Source organism: Oryzias melastigma, linkage group LG23, assembly GCF_002922805.2.
Source record: "Oryzias melastigma strain HK-1 linkage group LG23, ASM292280v2, whole genome shotgun sequence".
Lineage (NCBI taxonomy): Eukaryota > Metazoa > Chordata > Actinopteri > Beloniformes > Adrianichthyidae > Oryzias > Oryzias melastigma.
In genome coordinates this window covers 19,092,967-19,109,815 of record NC_050534.1, presented here as the reverse complement: position 1 = coordinate 19,109,815, position 16,849 = coordinate 19,092,967, and the positions used below count along the sequence as shown (strand labels likewise).

At 38.7% G+C, this 16,849-nt stretch overlaps 2 protein-coding genes and 1 long non-coding RNA gene across 4 annotated transcripts in view; 2 read left to right on the top strand and 1 right to left on the bottom strand.

The window, feature by feature from the left end:
• Positions 1-2,722, top strand: part of LOC112155028 (methionine aminopeptidase 2) — a 9,929-nt gene extending 7,207 nt beyond the window's left edge. Inside the window, exons 10-12 of the mRNA XM_024286395.2 lie at positions 615-718; positions 790-905; positions 1,797-2,722. Coding sequence (XP_024142163.2) covers positions 615-718; positions 790-905; positions 1,797-2,049 — 473 coding nt within the window. The 3' untranslated portion in view covers positions 2,050-2,722. The remainder of the gene's footprint in view (positions 1-614; positions 719-789; positions 906-1,796) is intronic.
• Positions 2,723-3,233: 511 nt separating this feature from the next.
• The window catches only part of LOC112155034, a 64,380-nt gene continuing 50,764 nt past the window's right edge, over positions 3,234-16,849 (top strand). The window contains exons 1-3 of the long non-coding RNA XR_002920743.2: positions 3,234-3,451; positions 6,042-6,299; positions 6,404-6,504. This is a non-coding gene — a long non-coding RNA (uncharacterized LOC112155034). The remainder of the gene's footprint in view (positions 3,452-6,041; positions 6,300-6,403; positions 6,505-16,849) is intronic.
• Positions 4,581-15,576, bottom strand: usp44 (ubiquitin specific peptidase 44). 2 transcript variants are annotated; one of them, XM_024286361.2, is made up of 6 exons: positions 15,453-15,576; positions 11,372-13,088; positions 8,476-8,674; positions 8,094-8,202; positions 6,025-6,278; positions 4,581-5,895 (listed from the first exon to the last, which is right to left on the bottom strand). In XM_024286361.2, exons 2-6 carry the CDS (start codon positions 12,914-12,916, stop codon positions 5,771-5,773), a joined length of 2,232 nt encoding a protein of 743 aa, XP_024142129.1. In that variant the 5' UTR covers positions 12,917-13,088; positions 15,453-15,576; the 3' UTR covers positions 4,581-5,770. The 2 variants fall into 2 exon arrangements, with proteins under 2 accessions (XP_024142129.1, XP_024142138.1); XM_024286370.2 differs by having other exon boundaries at positions 15,350-15,560.

Sequence of the window (16,849 nt, the reverse complement as noted above, 5' to 3'; positions counted from 1 at the left end):
ATAGTGGAAGCCTGCATTTATATCCCATCATCCCTTTGTTTACATGCTCCCCCTCTAGCTTCCAGCCCCTCACAACCACAACTTAACATTTGTGGTGCAATCAACAACTACAAACTATTTGAAACGGCATTTTTTTAAATTTAAATTAAAAAAACTTGATCTTAATTTTTGTATAAATATATTTGCCCTCTATTGTGAGAAAAGTGCTCCAAGTGGATGTTTAAAAACACTATTTTGATTGGAGTGGATCTTTAAATGATTAAGGAGTTTGGGTATATCAAAGAGTGTTTGTTACACAAGTGTTGCTGGAGACAGCTTTAGTATTAAGAGTAATATATGCTGAATAAAACAACCTTTTCCTGCATTTTTGTTGTTTTTTCTTCTCTTTGGATTGTACTTCTGTCTGCAATTTGTCTCTAAATTCATTGACTGAATCCGGATTACTTCCATACCCCTACAGCTTCTCTCTATCCCTACGTTTATCTCTCCATGCAGAGATATGGAAAAAAAAAAAGTTTCCAAATTTGTTCGATAGTCGCTGGTCATCTACGTTAGCGAGTAGCTAACTTCTAGCGCAACATCTGAACTTCTCCTGTTCTGTGGTTCTGCTTCAGTGAAACCCATTCGGAACCTGAACGGTCACTCCATCGGTCAGTACCGAATACACGCGGGAAAGACGGTGCCTATTGTCAAAGGAGGAGAAGCAACGAGGATGGAGGTGAGTCCGCGTTTCTGAGCCTCGTCCTCTGAACCGCGGCTGAGGCACTAACCTGCACCGGTCCTCCACAGGAGGGAGAGGTGTACGCCATCGAGACGTTTGGCAGCACCGGTAAAGGCGTGGTCCACGATGACATGGAGTGCTCTCACTACATGAAAAACTTTGATGTCGGCCACGTTCCGATCAGGTAAGCGGACTATTTGTTCTGGAAGAATCCACTGTGTGGTTCTGATCCTTTTGCAATTCTTCTTTCTTACTGCGCTTTTGAGTGAAAAAAGATGACATCACAGCAGGAGAAACCACTAAAATGTGTCAGGGATATCCAAAGGGAGTTTTGAAATTATTATGGGATGGACATTATATGAAATTCATTTATTTATTTTTATATTTTTTGCACAATATGTGTAAAGAAAACTTTATGCTGCTAGCCTAAATCTACAATCACGACTGAAGTTTTATTGACCTTTGAACTAAAGATTATGTCTTGAATTTTCCTAAAAAATCACCTTTAGGCTCATCTACAAATTTAAACTCTACCTAGGGGTTTTAATCTATCACCTCGTAGTTCCTCTACTGTCGTTGAGAAGCTACTTGGAGGGACAAAAGTTTGTAATGGCGTTAACGTGGTGAGCTAGCAAAAGTGGTGTCTCGCTGTTGCTCACATTTTTTTTTTACCAGAACATTGTGAAAATGTAATACACAAATCCCGGCTCAAGCTAAACAAAATGATATAACATACGATATGAACATATTAGGAACGTGGGCGTGGTTAACAAAAAACCTCAGTTGTTAAGGAAGTTCAAAAATTTACTTTTGCTGATTCTCCTAAAAATGACATAGATTTGTCCGTCACCTCCAGGCGAGCAAAAAATTAAATGGTTGCTATGGAGATAAAACCAACAGAAAGACGCCATTTTGAAAAAAGTGTTTTGTTTTTTTTCCACGCCACTCGCAGCTTTAATTTAATTCTATTACTTTTGTTGTTCCCAGTTGGTGGGTTTCTTCCATGTTGTTCCTTATCACTGCAAGGTTCTACTTAAATCAAAACAAATTGTGCTTTTAATTTTCTCCTTCCCAGGCTGCCCCGGGCGAAGCACCTCCTGAATGTCGTCAATGAGAACTTCGGCACGCTGGCGTTTTGCCGGCGCTGGCTGGACCGCCTCGGTGAGAGCAAGTACCTGATGGCCCTCAAGAACCTGTGTGACCTGGGCATCGTGGACCCTTACCCCCCACTCTGTGACACCAAGGGCTGCTACACCGCTCAGTTCGAGCACACCATCCTGCTCAGGCCCACATGCAAGGAGGTGGTTAGCCGTGGAGACGACTACTGATGAGCCGGCCTGTCTCCCAAACCCAGCACCGGTATAAAGACGCAGCAGAGATTAGTTTCAGGAGGAAGACTCAAAGAAAGGAATGCCAAGTGATGCTGTAGTCTACCCATGATGCTCCACACTCGGCTTTTAAGAAAGGACAAGCATTCTTCTGGGTTCTTTATCATCAACCACATCTTACCGAGTCAGCACGCGTCGGTGGTGGAAGCTTTGCGGTTTCCCCCGCGATCGGCAGACTTCCATTTTCAAAACAACAATTAAACAGTTCATTTTCCAGATCATCTCCTGTTTATGGGAGAGGTGGTTGTGGAAACTCCCTTTCAGTTTCTGTGAGCCTCCGGCATATTAGTTCCCCGTATGAGGGGGCACCAAGACAGCTTTAAAACATGTTCAGGTGGATGCATGGCCAGAAATGTGTGTACAGACTTTTCCTAACTTTAATGCTTGGGGTGTTGAAGTAATAAAGCAGCATCATGACACAGACACCTGCAGCTGTATGTCTGGCTTCTGTTGCTATGGGGGACTGCACTCTCGGCCCTCCGGCCTTAGTTTGATACTTTTACAACCTCTCTGCGATGGCTGCTGATACTGTCTGTTCCCAGTAGAAATGCTTCACTTTGAACTTGGAAATGGTTTTGTAAGAAAAGCAAATGATTAAAGTAATTGTTGCTCATTCAGCGTTCTCAGTTCTGGTGTTTCACATTGAAAAACAAAAAATTTCAATATAATCATGCAGTTTAACGTCTTAAAATAATACATTTTAGTAATATGGTTGAAAGCCCGTCCAAGAATTAGTCCGGTTCGGCCAGGTATGGCTTCAGAGATTAGATGGAGTCAGGCGTGCAAGGAGTGAACACATAAACTTAACCATTTTATACTTTTATAGTTTATACTTTTGTTTTAAATTTAGATAACATTTAATTACTTTGACTTGAAATTAATCTAAAAAGCAAAGTCTTAGTTTACTTTTTAACAACTAAGACTTCAAAAAGTCGTTTTCGCGCCTAACAGACATTGTGGCGTCCATGTTGGTGAGTTTAAAAATGACTTCGTGTCGTCTTTACTGCTATAATCTTACCCTAACACATTCGTGAAACTCGTTTATTTAAAATTGGGTCCAAATAATATTTGTAGTGATAATAATTTGGTAAATATTTGGCCAACTTTTAAAAAAAAAAAAAAAAAACGAAACTATGCTAGCACAATTTAAGCTAAAATCTAAATCTAAATGTGCTAAATGTGTTTCCGGACAACAATTTTAATTATATTAAAAAGAAAGTACATTTGAATGCTTTTTAGAATTGATTTAACTTATTTTTTAAAGTTCCAAAAGGAATTAAATCCAATTCAAGATTGAACTCGGTCCGACCCCAGAGATTAGACGGGTTCAGGTGTGTCCAGGGTGAGTGTAAGGAACTGACGTGCAAAATCTATAATTTCTATCTATATATCTAATGTATTTAATTTAAAAATGGTTACTTTTATTTTGGATTTAGGTTACATTTAATTACTTTGATTTATGTTTTAAAAATATAAGTTATTAAAAGGTTCAGTTTTCTGTAATTAGAGTTTTAAAAACGCGTTTTCGCAGCTGAGCAAACTGAAAGTTTAATCGTTCACAATGTTTTGGGTCATATTTTCGTTACCCATATAATCTTAGCACTAATGTCTGTTTTAAGCACATTTATTTTAAATGAAGGTGTAAATTATATTTTTTGTCGTTAAAGTAAAGAGAAAATGTTTTGCTAATGCTCAAAAAGCTTAACTACACTAGCTATATTCAAGCTAATAATCAAATCATTCATACACCTGTTATTTTTCAATTTGTAGAGGTAATTATCTTGGGGAAAAAATGCAATTTAATAGTTTACAATGTATATACTTCACTTTTTTAGCAATGGAAGGAGCGAAAGGAATCTACTGTAAAATGGATTTAACTAACCTTTTTAGTTAGGAAAGAGTGAAACCCGATCCCGGGTTTAACCAGGTCAGACCATGTTCGATTCCAGAGATTAGACGGGTTCAGGTGTGTCCAGTGTGAGTGCAAGGACTAAAAATGAAAACTAAATCTCTCTTTCTCTCTATATATATATTTTAACCCATTGTTTACATTTTTGCTTAAATTTAGGTTATATTAAATTAATTTGATCAAGAATTTAACAAATTATTCAACAACAAAGATTTAGTTTTCTGTATTTAACTTAAAAGATAGGTCTTTGCTGCTAACCAAAATTTTCAGCGTCCACATTGAATTTCAAAGTGACCCATTTTGGTTACTTCTATAATCTTACCCTCTAATATATTCTCGAAGGATACTTATTTTAAATTAGAATATTTTAGTTGTAAATAAAAAGCAGTTGTTTTGCTATCGCTCCAATAGCTAAACTATGCTAGCTATAATTACGCTATTATTTAAATCACAATTTTTGTTTTAAGTTTCCTGGATACAAACGTTTTTTTTTCTCTGTAACTAAACAGCTAAAAATTTTGTTTTGGAGAGAATAAAAATAAATAACAAATTTACAATAAAAAACTGAAAAAATATTCCCATTTATTGAGGTAATTCTTTCTAGAAAAGAAACTGAGGTAACAATTTGCATAGTATAACTTTCATAAAATGTACACACAAAAACACATCCATGAAGTAGTAACCAAAATGCCAAAACATAACTGACTTTGACAGAGAGATAACAAAGTGTGCTTTGATTCCCTTCTGAAGGTCTTTAAACATAGAAAAGAAACCCCAAAACAAAAGTAGTTACTGCTGGTGACGTTGGATGTATAAAACTTAACAGCTGATGGCCTCTTCGTAAACTTTCAAGGATTGTATAAAAAGTACATTCATAATTTAAATGCTGATCTGCGTCTGACTTTCGCTTACTTGATAAAAAGATATAAAAATAGATCAGCTCCGTCAATAAAAGGGCACTTTTCTGGGTTTTGATGTTGAAAATGCTACAGACAGTTTTTTTTTTTTTCTGGAACCAATAGATGGCAGCAAAAATCCCTTTAGAAAACTTTTACTCTTCCTGGTAAAAGAGGGAGAACATTACAAAAACATGGAAAATCTTTGTCATTTTGGAAAAATAAAACTTTTGTTTCAAAACTATTTGCCAGTAGCTTTGGCTTGAAGTCAGTTTCAGAACAGGAAGTACAAAACTTATTTATGTTCTGATTTTATAAACTAACATACATTCCTGCCATAGAAATGTGGTAGGAAAACAGCAAATTGCTGTTACAGGGAAGCAATTTCAGAGATTACTCATGGCGGTTCTACATCCAGTTCTGTGTCAACTATCTAAAGTGACTGAGAAACCTTTATGCTGATTTAAAACAAACAAAAAAAAGCTTTTCAATCAATTAGCCAGCATGTGCAGAGACCTAAGCACATCTGCCAGAGGCTGCTGGCTGCTACTGAGACATGTCTTGGCTGATACTCTCTTAATAAAATACAACTGTACATAAAATCACACCACCGTTTTTTTTCTTTTTTTAAATACCTACATATAAACACCATGTACAAGCAGTTCACAAAGTAGAACCAGAAATTACAAAAGTAGTTCTTTCTTTAACATTAAAAAATAGACTAAAAAGTCCCATCCTCCCATTTACAGAAAAAATAATAATAAAAAGGAGGGAAAGAGCAATCGCTGGGTCTGTGCTGATATCAAACGCTGAGTGGTCAGGACGCAGTGGAGGAGGCGTTAAAGGGCTGGTGGTTCTATAGTGGCCGGTCTTTGTCCTGAGTTACCCGCTGTGTGTAGAAGAGGATGTAGGCCTGAGCTCGGAGGACCTCGTCCACCGAACACACGTTTAGCTTAGAGTCATTACAGTGAACCCAGAAACCTGGAGGACAAGAGAACACGGAGAATGTTATACTCAACGATTTTCCATTGTTACCCAATAAAACGTGCTAGTTTGATATTTCACAACCACACTTTTACACACGTACATAAATGAGTGAGATATACTTACCACCTTCTGTGTTGTAGCAATAGGCAGTGTAATGGCCAGAGCCAAAGCCCTTCCCATGATGCATCACCACAGCCGAGAGTTCGTAGAGGAAGTGCTTTGGGCGAGGAGAACCCGGGGAGCCGGGACTGCCGGGACCGGAGCAGGAAAGGTCTTTAGGCGGCGAGCCATCTCTGCAGCAGTAAGGCTCCATGTCCAGAAGCTGATCGAAACTCACGTGGACTCCGATCTTCTCCCGGTGGTTCCGCCCAGACCACCTGGTGGATGGATCACAGGCTGTGAGTCGACACTGAACAAAATGTACCGCAGCTGGAAACGGCTGCTAAATAAGCACTTGCAGACTGAAACTCTGTCCAAACAGCCGCTTTGTTTTGTCTTTTAGAAAGCTGCACCTCGCCGGTCTACGTGAAAATTCCCACAACAGTGTCGTATTTCTTTGGTGACGCTTCTAGAGGTCTTCGTTGAAGGTTTTCATTCCTCCAGGTAGGGCTGTAGCAAATATCCGAGTACTCAGATGTTTGCAATCTACTCCAGAAAATTTGCCAATTCATGATATTCATAAATATAATATAGAGTGTAGTAAAAATACAATTCGGGTACTATATATTTATTGCTCAAAAAATAAAACCAGTAAAAAAGCAGAATGAGCAGCACTACTGTCACAGGAAGTCAACAAATTTTTCAAAATAAATTGAGATTGAAGATCTGTTTACTGACATAAATTGTAAAAAACTTCATTTGCCTTAACCCAGGAGCTTAAGCTCCAGTATTTACATTCTTTGCACTACAGTAAACTCTTCATACCAGCTTTGCACCAATATGCAATGCTTTAAAGCGTTGCATATCGGTGCAAAGCCGTTAAGAAAAGACACTTTTCTCTGCTTCAGATTCGCTGATTCATGGTGATTGAGTCAAGAATTTACGGTATGTCATAGAGTGTGAGTTAAGAGTTAATTATAGTTGACAATTTGGATAAAAAAAAAATATAATAAATAGGAAGTTACGAATATTACAAAAAGTCTGGTGATCAATACTGTGACGTCATGCGACTGTTAGCATGGAGGACAGGCTGGAACGCGTCTGTAGCATTTATCTCAAGTTTGAGAGTTTTTTCCACTAAAAGATAAAAAAAGTGAGTTTGTAAACAGGATTTTTGTTGGAAACATTTCTACGTTTTGATGAAGAGTGTTTTCTTGTTGTTCCATTTCTATTGAGGTGTTACGATCTTTTCTCATTGATCAACTAGAACTGGGAGTCGGATAAACTGAGGATGGAAAAGATGTGGAGAACTTTTTCAGGATTTGTTGTAGGTTTTGATGTTTAGGTTTTGTTTACTACTAAAGTTGATTAGAAAGTTGACTGGAAAAAAAACACAAAAACTTAAGAGTTTGACATTGTTTAAAATGACTAAAATAATTTCTTTCTTTTAAAATCTTTGTGTTTTTATCTGTTTTGTTGATTCTCCTGTTTTAATTTAAGTTATAAATGATTGTGGTTTAATGCACATAATTTTAATTTCCGTGCAACCAGTAAAAAGACAAACTTATAGCAATTGTGCAAACACATGAAATAGTAAGGGTTGAGGTTCAATCTGTCAACTGTTGAGCTTGATTCGTGATTAAAATTGGATCGCCACCTAAGTTACAATCCTACATCCAGGGGAGATTGTCTTGAAGTTGAGTCATGGCAACTGGACTTAAAATCTTCTTCCTTGACTGTTTTCCTGGCCTCTGTTCAGGTGGGGATTATTTTTGCCCGGTAGTTCACCCTTGATTGTAAATCAAAACCCTGAGAGACAGAAGTACCGCTGAAAGCGTCCGTCACTCAGACTGCAGTAGATGGTGAAGCTCACCGTACTGGGGGAAGTCTCTGAATGATCTCATGAACCCAAACATGGAGATGTGATTACAATGTTTATGTAGAGCTTTTCAAAATAAATCAACCTGATCTCTCAACATCCTTCTTAATATGAGATATACAGTCAATTCTTTCATGTAGTAATCAGGCTTAAAAACTGTTGACCATAGCTCCTCCCACACGTCAGGAACCCATTTTTGGACACATCGTCTTACCTAAAGCGTTTGAGGTGGAGCCTGAGAACCTGAGGCAGTTTGTAAAGCATCAGCTGTTTCTGTGCTTCAGTCAGGATCACGGGTTTGGAGGAGGTCCGACGTCTGGCAGCTGCAAGCCAAGCGTAGAAGAAGAAGAAACGCGTCACAAACTCCTCTTTCACTACACAAGTGTGCAGCTCCGTTTCTTAAATGTAATTCGTACTAATATTTTAAAAAGAAAGATAAGAAAGTGATTCTCTCATTGTAAAAAGCTCCAAGAACAAGTATTTCGTACAGTTTTTCCCACAAAAAAAAACAACAAAACCAATAGGGCTGATGCATTTTAAAGTGTAAATAAAGACGTTGGAACAAAAGAGTAATCAGAGTGGATCCCCTCACTCACAGTTACACTGATCGCAGGCGTAGATATTTCCCTCCAGAGCTTCGGTCTCGGTGAACTTGGCGAGCATCTCCGTCAGATGGCAGGAGGCCTGAGCGGCAGACTCCCGGCTGTTACTGTGATAGCGCTCTGGGAACTCCAGAGAGAGATCCCAGAATGGCTCCACGGTGTTAGATCGGTGGCTGCAGGCCAAACATGTCACCTGCAACGATACGAAAAGTTAAGGATTTTATGACACAGAAATCACTTTATTTGTGGACGAGGCAAAAACAGCAGCATTCTGTGGTGAAAAGCAGCTGATAATTGCCAAAGGCTTTGCCGACACACAGCATCCATTCAGCTTGAGCAGGTGTCAGCCTCCCTTAACATGTTTGAGCAAACTCATCACGCCACAGCCTCATCCATCATTCCTCCAACTGAATCTACGCCTCTGTGCTGCTTTTCATCATTTATAAGTAAAACCGAGCAAACACTCAAATACTTTAATAAAGAACATTAATAAAAATTCAATTATGTTTAGCTGAAAAACAAAGAATTAGGTTTGAAGTCATTGGCTATAATGACTTCTGATGTTTGAAAAAAACGGCAAAATCAGAGTTCAGTCAAGTTCAGACTCCTAATTAAAGGCTCAGTCCGATAAATTGTTTTTTAAATATTTTTTTCTGATATAAAATCCTCCCCAGTGGTCTTTTAATTAAAATTACGCAGATTTTAGCAAAAAAAATTTAAAAAACCTGTGTCGTTTTTTGAGATGTGTTTTCTGCAGAGCAGCACAAACTCAGTAGAAATTCACCTCTGAGTTGTGGGCGGGACTGTTGGCCCAGAACTCACCCTACATTGATGTCCCATAATTCTTTTCATTTACACTCTCTCCTGTTAGCTTACAGTTCCTCACAACCCCAAGCAAACATTAGTGTAGCAAAAAAACAGCGAGCAATATCAGAGCTGTACAGTTTAGAGCCAGATTCCAGCTAAGACGAGGAAAATGAAGACGTTCATGGATCAATTTGTCTAAGCAGCTAACTGTGCTAAGTGGTAGCTCTGTGATTTAACCCCTTAAGATCCAACCTCTTCACTGATATGCCTTTTTTTATTTTTCTTTGTTTTATTTTTCACAGAAGTTCTCTGTTTAAGTTTTAAATGATAAAGTAATGTTAATGAAATAAAAATGAGGAAAAACCTGAATCTGTTTGTTAAGTCTATTCAAATTTTAAAATGTGTTACGAAAGTATTGGATCAAAACTCGGTATGGGCAGATTCTCAAAATCAAATTAATCGGATCAGGCCCCCAAAAAAACCTGATCGGGATATACCTAGTTTTAATCTAAAATTATTTTATACATATGTCTTCCATAACAAAAAAGAAAATCCTACAAGAACATGTTAAAAACATCAAATACCACTGGGAACAACTTTACAACAAATCAAAAGATGATCAGGTGGGGCTCTAACTTTAAGGTTTTTTCAGAACATTGATTGTATATGAGAACTGGACTGAGTAAGTGTGATGTCACTTGTATAAAATGGTTTACCTCTGCTCCAACCCAATTAAGCCATCAAGCCACTGATCACTATTTTCACGATACAGGCGCCACTATGTTGGAGTCAGACTGTGAGAAGTGATTGGTCCGAGTCACTCTAAGTCAATGTTTCTATGGCAACCCCTCTCACCAATCAGGAGTGAGCTTGTTGAAGTCAACACTCCTAGCACCTGAAAGCTGGCTACACGAAATCTGTCAAACATTTCAAAAGTTGGATGTAGGCTCCACCTACTTTCATTTAGACATCTGATTGGTCAGTTCATAACTTGAATAACTTAAAACTACAGAAAAAATATAATTAAAAAGAGGTTTAGCAAGATCATGTTCAAACAAAGGTATCAGAGCAAGAATGGTTAGTCTGACAAATTCAACGACTATTTCCTCAAAGAAGTCTATGGGATTTTGGCTTCTTAGAGCCAGCAGGCACTTCCTGTTTGGAATGCCAGGGGGAGGGGTCACTCATTCCAGTTGTCATATACAGTGATTGGTTTAGAACAGGAGTCGGCAACCTTTAACAGTGAAAGAGCCATTTGGGCTTGTTTTCTACTGATCAAAACCCAAAAGGAGTCATATAGTCTTACTTTAGCCTTTAAGAACTTGGATTTGCATTCATGACCTTCTTTTCTTTAAATGATAAATATGAATTATGTCTATTTTTTGGCACAAACAAAAGCAAAAATATAAAAAGAACATAGCATCTCTCAAAATTTTTTTTTTTTTTTTTTTTACTTATTTTTAAAATAAAAGATGATCTGTGCCAAACAGGATCCTCTCATCCTCTCTGGGAACAAGAAATGTTGTGCAGCATAAGATAATATGTGCTTTTAACTAATAAAAGATCAAACTTTTTACCAAAGTTTTGCTTTCCATTTAAAATCTGTTCATTCTGGAGGTAGAGTTGAGCAAACAAGACGTCTTCAGGTCAACGGTGATTTAAAAACTTACAAGGTTTATCATCTATGTGCACCTCAGACATCAATTTATAAATTTAACTAACCTAAATGAAATAAATGCTAAATAAGTAATTCTCACTTTAAAAGATTACAATTTTATTTTTCTTTGATTTATTTTTTTGTTCTTTTTTCCCTCTTTGTCCTCAGCAGTCTTACACTGCTGGGTTTTGTTATTTTACTTTGGGATTGGACTTTGGTAGTCTTAGTTTACAGGTTTATTTGTTTTCTTTAGGTAGTTTTAGGGGGAGCTGCTGACTCTGACGGTCGACATGGCTGGGTCAGCAGTCTCCATGACTTATTTTATGTTTGGCCAAAGAGCCACCATGGAGAGATAAGATCCACATGTGGAGCTGCAGGTTCCAGACCTCTGGCTTAGAAGGTGAACGAATGTGCTTTGTCTCATACCTGGCTGAGAAGCTGCCCGTGAAAGATGGTGTTGACCACACTCAGCACCTGCTTGATGAGCCTCTTCTGCGTCTGCGGGACGCCGGCAGACGTGGTGTGCTTCCCCGTGCTCTCCAGCTCGTGCTGCACCTTATCCAGCAGCTCGCACAGGAACTCCTGAGCGTCCTGCTGAGCGTAGCCCCTGAACGCGGGGATCAGCTGCCACACCGAGTGCAGCATGGCAAAGGGCGAAACCAGCGCCCATTTACCAGACCACATGACCTGAAACAAGGTGTGCAGCTCGTGGCAGAGAGAGATGTGCTTCGAGCTGGGCTCTTTGGGTTGTATCAGCTCCATGCTGCGGGCCCGTGAAGCCCCGCCGCTTAGTCCCACACCAGAGCCCGCATTAGTCTGCAGCCCCTTCCTCTGGGAAAGAGGGGACTGGGACAAAGCTTTTCCCGTCAGTTGTCCCTGGACGGCAGACGCCAGTAGTTCCAGTGCCTGGGTCAGGTCCAGACGCAGAAAGCACTCCCTGAAGACGTGGAGGTGACTCAACACCTGCAGGATGGAGTTCATGTAACAGGTGTTCCCTAAATTCCTCAGACCCGTCACCCCAGGAGTGACTGTGGGACGCCTTTTAAAGGGTGAACCGTCCTGTTTGGCGCACTGCTTGCGGCAGGAAGCGCGAGGCGTTGACGGTGTTTTGGGTTTGGATTTGGCAGTAGAGGAACGACTGGTGGACCGGGGAGTTGGCTGGACTTTTTTTAGATGTTTGGGTTTCTTGCGGGTTGCACTTACAGGGCTTTGAGTACGTGACTTTCGGATGAGAGACGTGGCAGCGCGTGGTTTCGTCTTCGTGCGTGCCGGTCGAGAGGCTGGCGCCGTAGTTGTTATATCAGTGACTCTCTGGCTTTTCCGACGCAAGCGACGGCTCTTCCGAAGAGGAGCGTTTTCCAGCTCCTCCTGTAGCTGCCTCTTTAGGACACGCCTCCTCTCCCTGGCCTCCCTTTTCAGTTCCTCTTCCTCCTCCCTCTTCATCTCCTCTTTCGCTCTCCTTTTGCCACATTCAGTCTGGCCGAACCAAAGATGAAAGATGCGTCCCATGAGCGCCCTGCGGCGATGCCAGAGGGCTGTAAACATTCTGTCCTCATCTCTCAGCTGGAGCTCCTGTGCTCCGCTCAGCATGAGAGCGTCCACTGCGGCGCTGGAGGAGCGCAGGGTGCGCCCACTGCGTGTGGTGACCTCATAGCGCTGATGCTGGATGGCGCTGAGAGTGCTACGCAGCAACTTGAGGTCTCCGGTTGCGTTATCATTCAAAACATAGTCATCGCACAGGTAGCAAAAAACGTAAAGTTCGTTAACTTCCATGGCCAGCGGGTGGTGCTGCTGCTGGAAGTGCTGCAGCGCATGCTCCTCGATGTAGCGGCCGCACGCCACATGTGCGCAACCCAGACACGCCCACACAGACTCGGTAGTGTTGCAGTCGACGCAGTGCCACTTCTGCGGGTTGAGGATGGAGTGGTCTGGGGCCAGCCGCAGCCGCCCCACATGCTTACACCTGTCCATTACACGCGCCCGCCCGCCGGCTGAGCTGGCTGGCCGTGGGTGTCCGTCAACAGCAGGCCGGACCTGTCACGAGCTGAGCGTTTGTGCCTCTGTTTTTCACGCTGGCTTCATATCACCTTGGTAACCACGGGGAGCCAAAAAGTTAAAGCCTTCCAGGGCATGATGGTGTCTTCTGGAAAGAAGAAGACAAACTTCAGTCAATATCAGTTTAAAGATTTATGGAAGAAAAGACACCAATGTCCATTCCCTCCTTAACCCCTAAAAAAGGGCACTGCAACCTCTAAGAGAGTCATTTGAATCAGTTTCTCACTGACCACAACCCAGTAGGAGCCACATATCCTTTAAAAAAAATAAGACCTTTTTTAACAAGAAATATAAATAAACTATTATTTTTTGCCATAAATAAAACCAACTTTAAGAGAAAATAGGTTATTTCCCCCAAATATGAAAGTTTTTAACTTTTAACAGAGGTTCACATGACTTCCTTTCAAAATAAAAGACTTCCTGTGTCACATTGGATGATCTCGATGAAGCAAATCAATTGAATAAAAAAGAACTTTATTTTTAAATGTTTGTGGTGCTTCTTATCCAGAAATTCATCAATCTAACCATCTAAAATCAAAACAGAACTAAATAACTGTATTTTTGAACCATGAGGCACACTTAAAACACTGGAATTTGTTAAAAATGTTTAGTTCTTGATTTTCGAACCACTTTGACTACTGTGCTTTGGAGACTCGCAGAGTGATAAGCTATTTTACTTTTTATAACTTTACTTTACAGTTACTTCATAAACTAAAAGCTTTGTATTTTTCTTTAACCAGAGAGCCACAATGGAGGCTGAGAGTTTAAAGCAGGAAGCTCATTAACCAACCCAGCGTTTTTTCTACGTCACAAATATAATCTTTTTCAAACCTTATTTTTTCATCTGCTCTTGATTCACAATAATTTGAATTAAGAAAGGCAAATTTGAGCTTCATTTTTTTGTCCATCATCAGAAGAATACCACAAGAATTCAATTCCTGGAGCCTTTTTCTAATAATGGAGGACATGTATATAATATTATACGGTTAAAACTGAATTTTACAATTTTGCTATGCAAATGTTAGCTCAGGGTTGTGAGATGCTATGAGCTAGCGGGAGGGTGTAAACAAAAGGCTTATCGGAAAATTAGTGGAGATAGCTTCACGACCCAGGTGAACATTTGTGATGAACTCCTGAAATATATCTTTTAAAAAAAACAACACAAGTTTTATAAATTTTGCTAAAAACTGCATACTCATAATTAAAAGACTACTAAACGATTTTACAATAGAATAAATATGGTTGGAGTGAGACTTTAAGGCACAAACTAAATTGACACCCTATGTTGTTTGACTCATTTAACCCAAAGTATTTATTGGTATCAAAAATAGTCACTTTTGAAAACCTAATTGAATTTTTTTGAATTATCTTTAAAAAAATGTATTGTTTGATTAGTTGATCAAAGTGAACGATGACATGTTTGAGGGTTAAAAAGTGGCTTTAGAATAAAATAAAAAACATCTACTAAAACCATTAGAACAGCTCTTAGTTAACAAATGAAAGATGGCGTGTTTAATCATCTGTATTGATCAGATTGTGCCTCTATAAGTGAGCATGCACAGATACACCGTCAGGCTGGTAAATCATGAAATCCTTGTAAGGTGAGCCCGCAGGTGTTATCAAGATAAACGCTAAGAACAAAGTGGCAAAAGAACACATGGAGACCGGATTAAGCATTCTCTAAAACAGCTAATCACTGCGCCTTCTTACTGACGTTGAATCTACATTACATAAGTGAAAATTTAACTTAATGAAAAGAATAACTGATTTTAGGAGTTCACCAAAAGTTTTTTTTTTTAATGTCATGTAAGTTTTTTGATAAGTAAGTGAGCGCGCTTCGCATGGTTTGTCCTTGCTGCTGCATGCCGGGAAGAAAATCCCCACTTTATTTAAAGTTAACAAACACAAACCACACAAAACTAAACAGGGCCAACAAGGTTAATTAATTAAAGTCACGTACAAATTGACACACTTTAATATAATTTTCCAATTAAGACAAAAAGCACTTATTTATCGACGGCTAACCACGGCTAGGCTGCCGGGCTAGCATGATAGCTTTTAGTATTAGAATTACAAAAGGCCGAAATCGCGCTAAAAAATGTACATATTTACCCTAAACACCTCTAAACATTAGTTCAAATTAATTTACAGTAATGCTAAGACCACATAAGGCTGAAGAAAATTACTTAATCACTAATTGCTTGGTGTTAATTCAAGAGATTAGAAAACCACAAGTGCCCTTGTTGCTAACATGCTAACTAGCATTAGCAGCAAAAGCTAACATCGTTAATCCAAACAAGTTCACGCGCTAGCCGCACGACCACTCTCTAGGTCGGACTACAGCCTCACCACGAGCCGGCGGAGTCGTTCTCCAAACCCACAGTGGTGTGCTCCACCATGTTAGGAAAATCTGAGGACATTTGGATCGTTTAAGGAGAAAATAAAAACGTACCGTTCTTCCCCTTCACGCCAGAAACTCTTCTATTTCTAAAATGATCGCCATCTTGTCAGTTCCTGTCGCGTGTTGTCGGCTCGAGCGCGTTCCCGATTCGTGACGTTGTTGTTATTGTTGTTGTTTTAGGAAACTATATCAATCCCGAGTATTTTTGTGTTATCCTTAAGTTGACATATGGTAGCAATGCATGAATAAAGTAGATGATTCATAGATTTAAATGCAAATCATGTTTTACAGAAGCTCTTGTATCAGATTAGAATACATAACTTTATCATATTCCATGTATATAATATTACTGTTTAGATATTAACATAATAATATCCACATTATTATAACAAATTATAATAAAAAATGAAGTTCCATTTTAAAATAATGATTAAAGTAAATCTTTTATGTACTATTATTTTTTAATATGCCACTTAGGAATTAATAGAATATTTTTAGCAAAAATTAATTGATATAATTTGTGAGTAGAATACATATTTATATAGTGTAGTAGTGTAGTTTTTGTACTAGTATCTATGTTTTTGTGCTAGTTTTGATCCCCCTTTCAAACAAAACTGGAAATTTAAGTTTAAAAAAGTTTTGCATTTAAGTTTTAAAATCATAATTCTAATTCCAAATCGATTTTTGTCGTTCATGCTTTGCCTATAACAATGTTTTAAATCGAAAAACGTTTAAAATAAATGACAATTTTCAAGTTATTGTAATTTTATTGTGACCTATACCTTTATTTTGAAGGTAACTTTCAAAAGACTAGGTTTGCTTCTACCGACAAGTTTTTTTTCTATAAAGCTGCGGGTTATTGTTTGAATAATCTAAGTTAATTTAGAAAAAATAGAAATGAATAACTTAATTTTTAATAAGATTCTTGAGTTGTTTCGGTTTCTTCTTGCTGGACAAAAATCACTGCATCGCACTTGTGACAGCATAAACGTAGTGCCGCTCTTTACCGCTAGAGGGGAGTGTTGTTCAACTCACAAACACTAAGGATTTCTGTCATCACTCCAACTGTCTCAAACATCTGCAAGAGTTGAGATTGTTAGGTGGACACTAAATGACTTTGACATCATTTTTTTAAATAACTAAACTATTTTATTTGTGCAGACTAAAAAATAACTTAAAATAATACATTCAGCGAACTAGAGGTTTTCTTAATGGCTTTAAAGTTGGTCACAGACCAACACTGTGTTCTCTGAAATTAGAATTTGTAGATTTTAAATATATGTTGACAAAACACACAGTTATCCCAGAATTACACATTTATTATGTTTTCCTATCAAGTTTTATTTGTTTTAGGCTAATCACTTGTCTTTTGTGTCAATTTCATCCCCCTTCAATAAACAAACAACAATTCAACAATAACAAATTTATTACAAAGTGATAAATGTGAG

Excerpts from the sequence above, each read along its gene's own strand:
- usp44 (XM_024286361.2), bottom strand. The coding sequence starts at position 12,916 with ATGGACAGGTGTAAGCATGTGGGGCGGCTGCGGCTGGCCCCAGACCAC. Across the intron at positions 8,203-8,475 it reads CGCCTGCGATCAGTGTAACT|CTGCCAGACGTCGGACCTCC; the intron begins GTGAGTGAGGGG and ends CTTGGCTTGCAG. Across the intron at positions 5,896-6,024 it reads TTGCTACAACACAGAAGGTG|GTTTCTGGGTTCACTGTAAT; the intron begins GTAAGTATATCT and ends CTTGTCCTCCAG.